Genomic DNA, 12,894 nt, shown 5'->3' with positions numbered 1-12,894 from the left:
TTTTTCAGGGTTTCTATTATACAATGCACTTGGTAGTAGAGGGAGTTTGTGTTTCTATTACTGAGATGATATCAGAATGGGAATCTCTTTTGTATGGCAAGTTGTATAGGGAAATATACTAGCTTGCTCTGAACCCATTGTTGGGGATCAGGGGGGTTCCTATGGATGCAGAGTATATGTTTACATTTAGCCCTGTGATGATCATGTGTTCAGTGTGTCACACATGTAAGCATCATCTGTCAGGTGTGTCCCAACAGAAAAAAGGTTGAGAATCACTGCTCTAATGCATCAAAGCTCCTTTCCCGACACACTACCATTGTAATGTATTTTATGATTCATTTGTATTTTCTGGTAATGCCATCTTTTACTCTCATCTGCTCATTCTGTTTGAACCTGAAGAAACAAGTGTTAAATCCTGAAAGCTAGTCAAGAAGTATATTGTTAGTCCAATAAAAAGGTATCGCTTTATATTATTTTTTTTGTTTGTTAACCTTTATTTCCATTCCATCTTTATGAAATGTAAAACAAATGAATTGACTATTATGATTTCATTACTTACTGATATTCTGAATAGCAAGGGACCCTTTTCCAAACATAGACAGAGCAGAATGAACCAACTTCCGGTGGAACTTCCAGCTTGGGCTGTAGTTTCCAAAGGCAATATCTTTCCCATTTCTGGTGAGGATATCTGTGGTTATCTTGAAATAAGAAGGCAGAAACAGAGCATATCAAAATTCAGTTGTCAATTCTGCGTAACTCCGTATAATCTGCAACACCTACTGCCAGACCGTCCAGGCATCTTCGCTTTTTAAGGCATTGGTGTGCTGAGTGGGGATAATAAGCAAGTGAAGAATGAGCAAAGGGAGCAAACAACTCCATAAATGTTTTTTTTAATATAATCTTCAAATATTTACTTATTTAGCCTTCTATCTTTTAATTCTGCCTTTTCCTCCCTACAAGCAGAAGCAGTAATCATGTGTCTTTTTGCTTTCCCCCATTGTTGTTTCTCTGGTCTTGAGCAAACTCCCTTATGGTAATAGTAAACATGTATTAGTAATTTAGAGACCTGAGAGTAAAGGAAAAAAGATCAGAATTAGGGGAGTACCTGGATTTCAAGAGCAGTAAAAGTATATCCCTGAGGTTTAGCATCATTTTTGCATTCACAAGAATTTTTTAAATATAAATTTCCATTTTGTGAACATAGGTATTAATTTGTCAGGGCAAAAACTACTCTCACAATGTACAATATGGGCTGAATTTTCAAAAGGTTTTACAGGCATAAATGAGCTTTTGAAAATTGCCCAGCTATATGCTATTTTTACAAGTATAACTCCTTTGAAAATTCGCTCTTATATGTTATCTGGCAGGCACTTGTGACCTGGATTGGCCTCTGTCAGAGACAGGATGCCAGGCTCAATAAACTTTGATCTGACCCAACATGGAAATTATGTTCTTATGTAAAAAGATCTATGGGGTTTCCAGATGTACTGAAATTTGGTAAGTCTATTATATTTTCTTGGTTGCAACAGCTTCATATTTGTAATGTTTAGCATACTTTACCCCAGTGTTTCCCAACCTAGTGTGCTATGGCTGGAGTTCAGGTGTGCCGCGGCTGCAGTCTCATTTCCTGTTTCCCTCCTGGACCACAGAATGTCCTCCTGCCAGCAGGGTCCGTCAGAAAGCAGCGCTTATCCTCAGCTGCTCCTGCTTCCCCCTCTGCCGGCTCTCCTGTGTAACAGAAACTGCACAGGGCTCTGTAGGCTTGTGAGACCTGTGGCCCTGTGCAGTTTAGATTGCAGAGGGAGGCTGGCAAAGGAGGAAGAAGCAGAACTTGGTAAGCCGGCACCCAGACATTTTGCTGTTCAGGGATTGGGGAAAGGAACAGATTAATGTGCAACAGTGTGTGGGAGGAGAGGGAAGAGAAGGTGATAATGGCCAAGGGTTGGGGGAGAAGGGTGGAGGAAGAGGGAAGATGATGATGATATAATGGGGTGGGGAGGAAAGTTGGAAGGTGATGCTAGGGTGTGGGGGAAACCCAAGATTGATGATGGTGTCAGTGGGAGACAGGAGAGGGAAAGCGATGATGCCAGGAAGTGAGGGAGAGGGCAACTGATGCCAAGGTAGAAGGGAAAGGGAACAGAAGGTGATTTGCATGGGGAGTGGAGGGAGAGGGAAGAGAAAGCGATGATGCCAGGGATGGAGAGAAAGAGAGGGGGAAATTGATGATGACAGGGGGTGAAGGAGAGGGGGTCGAGGAAGAGGGAAAGAGATGATGCCAGGGAACGGAAGGAGAAGGGTGGAGGCAGAGAGGTGGTGATGATGATGATACCGCCAAGGGGTGAGGGAGAGGGGTAAAGGCAGAGGGAAGGAGATGCCGTCAGGGGGGAGAGGGATAGGGAAGGTGATGATGCCAAGGGGTGAGGTAGAGGGATGGAGGCAGAGGGAAGGTGATAATGATGCCAGAAGTAAGCAGGAGGGATAAAGAAGAAGATGATGATGCCGGGGGGGGGGGGTAAGGGAGAGGAGTAGAAGGAAAGGAAAGGTAATTATGATAATGATGTCAGGGGTGAGGAGGTGGAAAGAGAAGGTGATGATTCCAGGGGGTGCAGCAGAGTGGTAGAGGGAGAGGGAAAGTGGTGATGATGGTGATCATGGTGGTAGGAGAGGAAGCTGATGATGTCAGGGTGTGGGGGAGAGGAGTAGAAGGAAAAGGAAGGTAATGATAATGATGCCAGGTGTGAGAAGGTGATGCTAATATGCCAGGGAGTGAGGGAAAGGGAAGAAGATGATAGGGAAGGGAAGAAGATGATGATATCAGGGGACAGGCATGATTATCATGCTGGGGGAAGGGAGAAGGTAATGATGCCAAGGGGTAGGGGGAGAGGGAAGAGAAGAGAAAGTGAAGATGGAAAAGTGGTTGGTGTGCTACAACGAAGTAAGCCCTGTGCCTGGTGTGCCACGAAACAAAAAAGGTTGGGAACTACTGTTATACCCCATCAAGTATGTATTTTTTTAGAAAAAAAAAACCCACCTAACCTTCCAGTTGTTAAGTTGTTAATATTATCTCATTCTGGACTCGATATCCACTTCGCTAATACTGTTTAATGGTTCAAATGTCTCGATACTACTACATATTTGTTAAGAATCTGTTTACTGTTCTTACTAATGCTAAGTTACAATATATTGTACACTTTTGTAAACCATTATGATGGCTCAACCGAATAACGGTATATAAAACTCACCAAACTCTCTTCCACCAGAAACAGAGCCATTTCCATCATCGGCCCAAAGTTATGGAATTCACTACCTCAGTACCTCACCGGTCAAGAAAACCCTAAATCTTTTAAAAAAGAACTAAAATCCTGGCTACTCAGCCAATCTCATAATGACACTTCGGACTATTGATCTCAAAACTTTCAGTCTTCCCCTTTGACAATTTATCCTGCTTTCTAACTACAGATATCTATTATGTATGAACCCTGTTTTCAGTGTACCTAACTTTTGGTATATCTTGTTTTGTTTTTACTAATTTTTTTTTTTTTAATTTATATTTTATTATGTTGAAATAAAGACAAGCAAGTGTGAACAACATAACAGCAAATGGCAAACATAATGTCCTTCAACATTTTCAAACGTAATAAACATCCTTCATCCCCATTCCCCGCCCTACCCCCCACCATGAGTTCCAGTAAACTGGCATATAAGCAATTTCCACATGAAGCATACCGCTGCTGATGAATGTACAGTTACTCTGTTAGGTCTCTGGTGTCTGAGAGGGAAGATATCGCAAGTTGACAAGACTAATCAGTAGCCGATTTTTCCCAGTCCAAAAAGGGTGTCCAAGTATCTCGAAATAGGGGTAAGGTTCTATGCAATTCCGCTGTGATTGCCGCCATCCGGCATAGATAATGAACCTTGTGCTGTACACATGTAAGTGCAGGAAGCACTGGCTGCTTCCAATGTTGTGCGATAACCATCCGAGTAGCAATAAAAACCTGTTGACATAATAAGGCTTGGTGCTTAGTCAATTCTTTATGCGATAAGCTAATGAGCATGAACCCGGCGTTTAAGAGATCAGGTACTTGTAGAACCTGTTCCAACCAGTGAGCCACCTGGGACCACAGAGAATGCACCAGGGGACAAGACCACCGCATATGCATATAAGTGCCAGGGCTGCCACAATTTCGCCAACACATATCACTGAGGGTGGGGTAGCGTTTATGTAGTATATGAGGAGTCAAATACCACCTGGTAAGCATCTTGTAACAATTCTCCTGCATATTCGCTGAAACAGAGCACTTTTTTACTGCAGTGTACAATTGTAACCATTCCTCAGCTGTAATGGCCCGCTCCAAATCCTGCTCCCAAGCTTTAGTATGGGGGAAACTCTCAACTGCACCCTCGGACAAGAGGACGTATAATTTAGAAACCATTCCCCACTTTTTATCTGCATCATCACAGTAGTGTTCAAATAATGTTTTACCCTGTACTATGGAAGAATATACAGATGCACTTTTAATAAAGTGGGAGATTTGACATCCTGTAAGATAGTCTGTGGCAGGCAGCTGGTATGCACTCTGAAGTTGAGGCCAAGTCATAGCGGAGCCGCCCCCCAAGAATTGCTCAATTTTGAGGAGACCTCTAGCTTGCCAACCCCTAAAGAGGGATTATGATGCCCGGCAGGGAAATTGGTTAAATGAGTAATATGAGTAGAATAAAAATACAGGCGGGTGCCTATAATTTGCTTCTTCCACTTATCCCATAATCGCATAGTAGTGTTAATGGATGGAGATAAGGCATCCACAGAAACCCAAGTATCACGTGGCTGCCAGACCAATGCTGCTAGTGGCATGTTCCCCAATATACGGTCGGCAAAGGCGACCCATTGTTTGGCAGTAGTTACCCTATGGCAATCTGTAATCACCAGTAGCTGAGCCGCCACATAGTATTTTGCTAGATGAGGCACTCCAAGACCTCCCCTGTCCCTTGGTAAATACAACAAACGACGTGATATTCTTGGGGGTCGCCTGCGCCAAATGAAGTCAAATAAAATCTTCTGCCATGACTTCAGCAGGGCAGAGCTGAGATGAATAGACAGTGTAATAAACAGATATAGAAATCGGGGTAAGATGTTCATTTTTACAATGGCTATGCGCCCCATCCACGAATGCTGACCCCGATCCCAGGTCTGTAAGTCTTTCCTTATTTTACCTAGAAGAGGCGTGTAATTGAGGTTGTATAAATCATCAATGTCAGCCCCAATATGCACCCCAAGATATTTAATAGCGCTTTTTGCTATCTTAAACGGGAATAGCCATTGCAATTCCTGGAGAGTACTAAGGTCAACTGATACATTAAGGATCTCGGATTTATCTAGGTTAATTTTAAAACCAGAAACCGCACTAAAAGATGCGATCTCCGAGGTAATTTCCCGGAGGGAGGTGTTAGGATTGGTGATGGTCATGAGAATATCGTCCGCAAAGAGAGATAATTTCATGTGCATATCCCCTAGTCTGACACCTGTAATTTTAGCAGAGTTACAGACCCGCGTTGTAAAAGGCTCCAAAAAGAGAGCAAACAATAAGGGCGATAGCGGGCACCCCTGTCGAGTCCCGCGCTGTACCGGGAACTCATTCCCATATCCCCCATTAACCTTTATGCGCGCTGTGGGAAGATGGTAGAGTACACGAAGCCACTGCAGATACATGGGCCCAAAATTCATTTTTTCCAAAGTGGCAAACAAGAACTCCCAGTGCACAAGATCAAATGCCTTTTCTGCGTCAATTGCCAGAAGCAACAATGGCGTGTTCTGCTTCTTGGCCCACCACAGTATGTCAGTGACCTTACGCACATTATCTGCCGCCATTCTTTGAGGTATAAACCCTACTTGATCCCGGTGGACCAACCCCGGGAGAACTATATTAAGACGCGCTGCGAGCACCCTCGCCAGTATCTTCAGGTCAAGGTTAATGAGGGATATCGGTCTATAGGAACTGCATTGATTGGGGTCCCTGCCAGGTTTTGCTAGCACTGTTATACCGGCTGTGTTAGTGTGCGGGGGTAGGAAAGCCCCCTCCCGCAGACTATTAAAGTAAGTCACTAAGGGCGTGAGGAGGGATGCGCTGCACTTCTTATAATACGCTCCAGAGAAGCCATCGAGACCCGGGGCTTTGCCAGCCTTCAGGTCTCGAATAGCCACCTGAACCTCCGCCAAGTTGATCGGTTCGTCAAGAACACCTTGCTGTGCTAATGTAAGGCCTGGTAATAGTAAGTCCTGAAGATACTGCCCAATGGTCTGTTCAGAGATAGTGTCATCTTTTTTATAGAGGGTCTCGTAAAATTTGGTAAAACGCTCCCTAATCTCTGCGGAAGAAGTGACATACCTCCCCTCTGGGTTCTTTATCTTGGCGACATTGTTCTGAATAGTACGCTGTTTCAGCTGGCGGGCCAAGATGCGGCCTGCTTTATTGGATCCCTCAAAGAATTTCTGGTTAGTGCGCTCCAGGGCGTGTGCAACCCAGGCTGCATCCAGCATATGCAGTTCTGTGCGTACAGCACTCAACTGTCTTAACAAATCAGGGTTTAGGGAATATGCATGCTGACGGGCCAGCCTACTCAGCTTGCCGAGGAGTTCTGTTCTGCGCTGCTACCTTTTTTTTTTCCCCGCAGTAGCAAGTGCTATGAGCTTCCCTCGGATAACTAATTTAGAGCATTCCCACAGGGACCCCGCTGCTGTTACGGAGCCAGTATTCTGCTGAAAATACTCTTGAAGGTATTCATTAACTACCCGACACTGCTCCTCATCCCCAGTAGCTCCTCTCTCAACCTCCAATAGCGGACGCCCATATCCACCGTTGAGAGTGTCAACGTCACCCAGACCGGGGCGTGGTCTGACCACGTGATGTCTCCAATCCCCACATCCAGGACCTGGTTTTGCAACCCCTTATCTACTAGAAAAAAGTCAATCCTGGAGTAGGATGTGTGTGGATGGGAAAAAAAGTGTACATTCTAGAAAAGGGGTTTCTCGATCGCCATATATCTACTAAACCCCAGAGAGAGATCACATTAGGTAACTCAGAAGAGGCAGCCCAACTACCAGATTTTGTGCGATGTGAAGTATCCATTCTCGGATTACGAACCAAATTATGATCACCCCCCCACAGTACCTGGCCTTCTATATAGTGGTTCAGTTTATCCACTAAAGTACGTAAAAAACACCCTTGGTCCTTATTAGGGGCATAAATATTAATGAGTGTGTAAACTTGCTGATCCAGCTTTATCTTTAAGAAAAGATACCTCCCATTGGGGTCCGCTATGTGATACAAATATGTATACGTGATGGAGCTGGCAATCAAAATGCCCACGCCAGCATATTTATTGCCGCGGGTGCTCGCTGCTAAGTACACGTGTGGATAACCCGCTACCTGTAATAAGCGTTCATGGCGCCTACGCAAATGCGTTTCCTGTATAAAGGCTATGGAAACCTGCTGTTGCAGGTCTCTCTGCAATAGTTGCCGCTTTTTGGGGGAATTAAGACCCTTGACATTAAGGGACCATACCTTCATCGCCATTCAGGGTTCCCAACACTCCCACATGCAGCCTTACAATGTTCCCCCTTCGCCCTCCAATCAGCCTGTACAGAATAACATAACAAATTATAACAGTGATATGAACTCATGGTCCCCCTGCCCGCCCTTCCCAATCCCCCCAAACCAAGTGTATCCTCGCCCTGGATACCTGCAGGCTGAGAACGTGAACACACCATAGAGCACTAAGCTCAGCCAGCTCATTGTTCGCATATTTGTACGTATTTGTCCCGGTCGTCTTGTTGCATAGCAAGGCGAATCCTGAGGCAGAACAAATCCTGCCGGGGACTTACGCAATGAGATGATGTCCTGTACAATTGAAAGGTTAAGCGACTCAAATGCTGAAAGCTGCATACGTCGACACGGCACTGAGAATCAAGCGTCAGTTCTCGGGCCTCTGAAGCCAGGGGCATGAGTAGGCTTCTGCCGCGCCAGTCGTTTATTATTGCCCACTCTCCGCCATCCGGGGGTAGCGGTCATCCTGAAGGGTAGTTCTTCCGGCTTACTGGCAGGCAGGTCATGAGGGATATTAGCTTTATTGAAGGCCTCCTTCGCTTCCGCTAGGGTCTTAATGCGATACGTGACCCCCTCAATGGTGAAAATGAGCCCAAAGGGAAATGACCAGCGGTAGCGAATCTGCTTCTCCTGCAGGACCGTCATCGCGGCTCGCAATTCATATCGCTTACGTAGGGTGGAGGCCGCCAGGTCCACGAAAATGCTCACTTTATGGCCTTCCCAGACCCACTCACGCTGCTTCCTGGACGCCAAGTAAATTTGCTCCTTCTCTCGGAATATCTGCATACAAAGCAGTATGTCCCTGGGTCGATCCCCGTTGCGGGGGCCTTGCACCCGGTGCGCTCTTTCAACATTATAGGTGAGAGGAGGCCGTTCCTCTTCCGCACTAACTGGTGGCGCCGTTTGCATGATGAAGCGAAATAATCGTATAGCCACCTCCCTGCAATCTGTAAAATCGGGCGTTTCAGGGATTCCCCTTATGCGCAAATTATTGCGACGTGACCTGTTTTCTAGGTCTTCTATTTTTTCTTCTAGGTTCATGCACTCCGCCCTGCTTACTTTTTGCGATTCGCTAGTTCTTTGCATGAACTCCTCCTGAGCGTCCATCCGGGTATCAAGGTCATCGACCCGCTGTCCCATCGATGCCAGATCCTCCTTAACGTCCGTTATGAGGGATTGGAGCTCCTGTTTGTGTTGCCGCATGTCTGCGCGTAGCTCTATGAACCATTCCCGTAGTTCAGAGCGCGAAGGGAGATCATGTAAAGACTGTGGCGCCGCGTGGTCAGGCTCGGGCGCCACGTCCCCCTCAGCGGCCTGCTCTGCTACAGGGGCGCCGTCGGCAGTATCCAATTTCTCATAAGAGAATTGTTTTAAGTTCACAGTTTTTCTCTTCCCCGCCATCTCTAGCCGTCGGGACAACTGGATCGCCGGTTTGCGCTGAAAAAAGAGTGCGTTTGCAGCTGTTCAGAGCTCAAATGTACAGGGCAGAGCCGGGAGCGAATGCCTAAGCTGCCATGCTCGCTGGTGACGTCATCACGTCTCTCCTTTTACTAATTTTTTATGACAGTTCTCAGTTTGTTAAATGTAATCTTTCAAATTTTTAATGTAACAGGTTGTTATAACTGTAAACCGGAGTGAAGGCAACTCTGCTATACCTCGGTATATAAAAAATGCTAAATAAATAAATAAATAAATAAATAAGTCAAGGATAGAAAAATATCTATCGGTGTTTTATTACAAGCAGAAATATCTTCCATAATTGTACTCAATTTCTTAATAATTTGAAATGAAAGCTCACGTTGGATATTTAATATATCCTTAATCCTTCCCCATCCAAAACTTTCTTATTTTGTTATAGAAATATACCACATGTGAGCATGTTCTTTTCTTCAACATTTGGGTCTTGGCATTATTCAGTTTGAAATTTCTCTGTCCTACTTATGGAAACTTCAAAACTAAACTAGGCTAGGTACCATTTTTTCAGGATTACTTTTGAGTAACTTAGTCAATAGTTTACTATTTTCCTCTTAGGCCATTTTGTCTGTAATGTGCCTGACTTAAGGGAGATGAATAAATGCAAAAAAAGAGATAGAATTTGTACTTTAGGCTCCTCGTGGCAGAAAGTCAATGACATTATACTGTGTAGGGATTTTAATGAAAAACATGATCCCTTCATAGGCTAAATGTAAAGTCTTCTAAAGAACATTAAAAACAGGGACACAGAACATGGGTTACACAATATTGTAAGACTGAAATATCCAGAAGAGAGAGAAGACACAATGATACATTCTTCTCCTAATTAACATTTTCCCAAATAGATTTTTTAATCAATTTCTGGAAACCTAAAGATTATGAACTGCAGAACTGAGATTAGATTTTATATTAACATGACTGCATATCGCTTACAGCCGCTCGACTTAAAATAAATCAGTATTATGCACTGATCAATGCTTTAAAAGTTAGATCCACTAGATGGCATCTGAATGCCACATTCCCAATGAACTGCAAGAAAAACCTTAGCAAATATTCTCTCTGTAAATAATCAAGGGCTTCCCTGGGATGGAGCGAAGATGGAGACTATGAGCTTAATAATCTCTCAAATTTCAACTATTAGAAAACAGAGCATAAAAATGTAAAACTAAGAAAAATAAAGGACAAACAGATAAAGAAGCAATATGAAGTCTTCCTTCCACAACAAATCCATAATATCTGTTAAAAGCCAAATAGGATTTCAGTCCAAGTAACCCCATAACACAAATTCTGTTTGTCAGTTATTGAAAACCAGAGACAAATACTATGATTTTGATAACAGGAAAGGGAAATTATTAGCATACCTTATTGCAGAGCTTCCAAAATTTGACCTGGGGTCCCCAGAACCAGTTGGGATTTCACAATGAATATGTATGAGAAATCTGCATGTATTGGAGATAGAGTACATGAAAACTGATCGCATACATATTCATTGGGGATAACCTGGAAACCCAACTAGCTGGGTGGTCCCTGAGGACTAGGTTGAGAACACTGCTTAAGTAATTTGTACAGAACAAAGCAAGTTATTACCAAAGTTCTACAGAAAAAAAAACGTATCTGCCGGCTTAGATTACAAGTAAGTCTTGGAGATATTTACTATCTAGAAGCTCCAATTATTGTAAAGGGAATTAGGTCATTAATCAAATACCAAATGGGAAACTCCTAGGAATGAAGGAATTTCAGCAGACTATTAAAAAGGTAAAAATGTTCCTTCCCGTGTGATAACAGAAATGCATAATAAATGTTTGGCAGGCTCTCGATTCCAGCACCCACACAGCAAACAATTAATCCACAAAGTTCTCTTCCAACAAGCTTTCCCAGACGTTTAATCTTACTATGACTGACAGACTTCCATCCCTTAACTATGGACACTGTATAAAGTACTACTTTTAAGAATCTGCAACTGGACAATTATCTGTGAGCTCAAAAATCCACTTTATTTCATATATATATTAGGCATTGCTTATATTTATATTTATTGCTACGTTAAATAGTTATACTTCTTATATAAAATATTATATTTCTTTATTTATTACCAGTTAAAATATTATCACTTTATTTAGCACTATGTTAAATTGTCAACCAGTTATACTGTTCCATATGTTATACGGTTCCATGTAAAGCTCCGCTATCTGTTGAGCAGTTCTTCGTTTTATGTAAACCGGAGTGATTTGTAGTCCCTACTAGAACTTCGGTATATAAAAATTAAAAATAAATAAATAAATAAAAGTAAGTAGTGAACCATCCTCCTGCAGCAATTATACAACAGTATCCCTTTTGTAAGACTTCATAAACTCAAGAGAAATACAAGGGCTTTAGTGAAAGGAGGTTCTGTGCTGACGACTTCTGAAAACCTTGATTAGGTGTACCAAAGACTCTGAGATGGGGACATAAAACGTTTGCTGCTTGCGACAGCTGCCTAGAAATACTGAAATGATTCCCTGGACAAATTCAGATATGGACCTGTATTCCAGAACAGAATTAATGCATTATATTCCCATCCCTCACAAAAGTCTGAAAACCTTGCCCACATCTAAAACAATTTGCTTAGAAAGTGGCACTGAGTAAGTTTGTCCCCTTTTGCCCACTTTATTTTAATGCTACTGTAAAACTTTAATCATTGTAGCAAGGAGGAATAAAACCATTTCAGGTCTTATTTTGGGTGCAATAGAGAATAGCACAGTTTGTCTGCTATAGGCAGATAAAAAAATCTTTCTAAATAAATACATAAATAATACATCAGCAAGAGTTTTGGATCTTTGTCAGGATGTAGTATAAATAGTTTTGAAACACTATTAATCTTAATCATTTAGGAATCTTCATGGTTTACAATCAAATATCCCTAGGAATTAAAGATATGTTCACAATAATGAATCATAAATTATCATCCAAAGTTGCAACAACTGGAAATAAAGCTGAATAGCAGGAATAATTGTTGGCTTCCTCTGATGGTGTATTAATCTATAAGGAAGTCAATTCAATCAACTTTTTTTTATAGTCTTGCAGGGGCAAATAAATTCCTAAACCTGAACAACAACTGTTGTAAAGCAAATATTTAAGACAGGTATAGTAAAATGAAGAAAATATTTGGCATAACTTCAATATATCTGCAGTGCACAGGGCAAGCACTTAACATTTTTTGTGAACTGTTTGGATGATTTATACTGAATTGCGGTATATCAAATTCAACAAATAATAATAACCGATGCTCCATTAGTGCCCTCCACTCTGCCTACATACACCGACTCACATACATACAGGCCATTTTTATTGGACAGAAGCCTTTAGGTCCTAATATATTCCCTTCACCAGAAGTGCAGCACAGCTCTGTATCTTCCATTATAATCTGTGGATGGTTTAAATGCTTATAAATCTGCATTCCCCTTATCCAGAACATATGGGAATAGGACATCAGATACTCACTGTCCTGGGTCTTCCAGCAAAGATTTTACCCTTTTTCAGCAAAACCTCCTTTGCGTGTTGGTGGTTATTCACAATCACCATGTAGTGGGGACCCATCTTCAGAGAGTACAAACTGCCATATTTTTCTTGCAAACTGTTGAAAAAAACATGAGGTAGTTTGTGATTTCTCATGAACAGGAGGCTTCCAATGAAGGGCAACGAAGGCAAACTGGTGGGATATTTGGAGCCTGATTGCTTTCTTGTTGTGAATCTCCAATAAGAGAAGAAAGCAAGCCCAAGTATGATCAGCAATACACTGAGTATTAGTGTCATTGCGTATCTTCCTTATGAGAACCTTGCA

General features: G+C 42.5%; 1 protein-coding gene across 1 annotated transcript; it reads right to left on the bottom strand.

Moving 5' to 3' along the window:
• Positions 1 to 559: 559 nt before the first annotated feature.
• Positions 560 to 12,882, bottom strand: LOC115082626 (steroid 17-alpha-hydroxylase/17,20 lyase-like; the record flags this gene model as incomplete). The annotated part of the gene is made up of 2 exons (XM_029586836.1): positions 12,555 to 12,882; positions 560 to 698 (listed from the first exon to the last, which is right to left on the bottom strand). Coding segments are annotated over exons 1-2 (451 nt in total), but the record flags the coding sequence as incomplete, so codon positions are not given.
• Positions 12,883 to 12,894: the final 12 nt, after the last annotated feature.

Source organism: Rhinatrema bivittatum, unplaced genomic scaffold (assembly GCF_901001135.1).
Source record: "Rhinatrema bivittatum unplaced genomic scaffold, aRhiBiv1.1, whole genome shotgun sequence".
In the NCBI taxonomy this organism is placed as follows: Eukaryota; Metazoa; Chordata; class Amphibia; order Gymnophiona; family Rhinatrematidae; genus Rhinatrema; species Rhinatrema bivittatum.
Note: the sequence above shows the minus strand (reverse complement) of the source record. Positions and strands in the feature narration are given on the sequence as shown.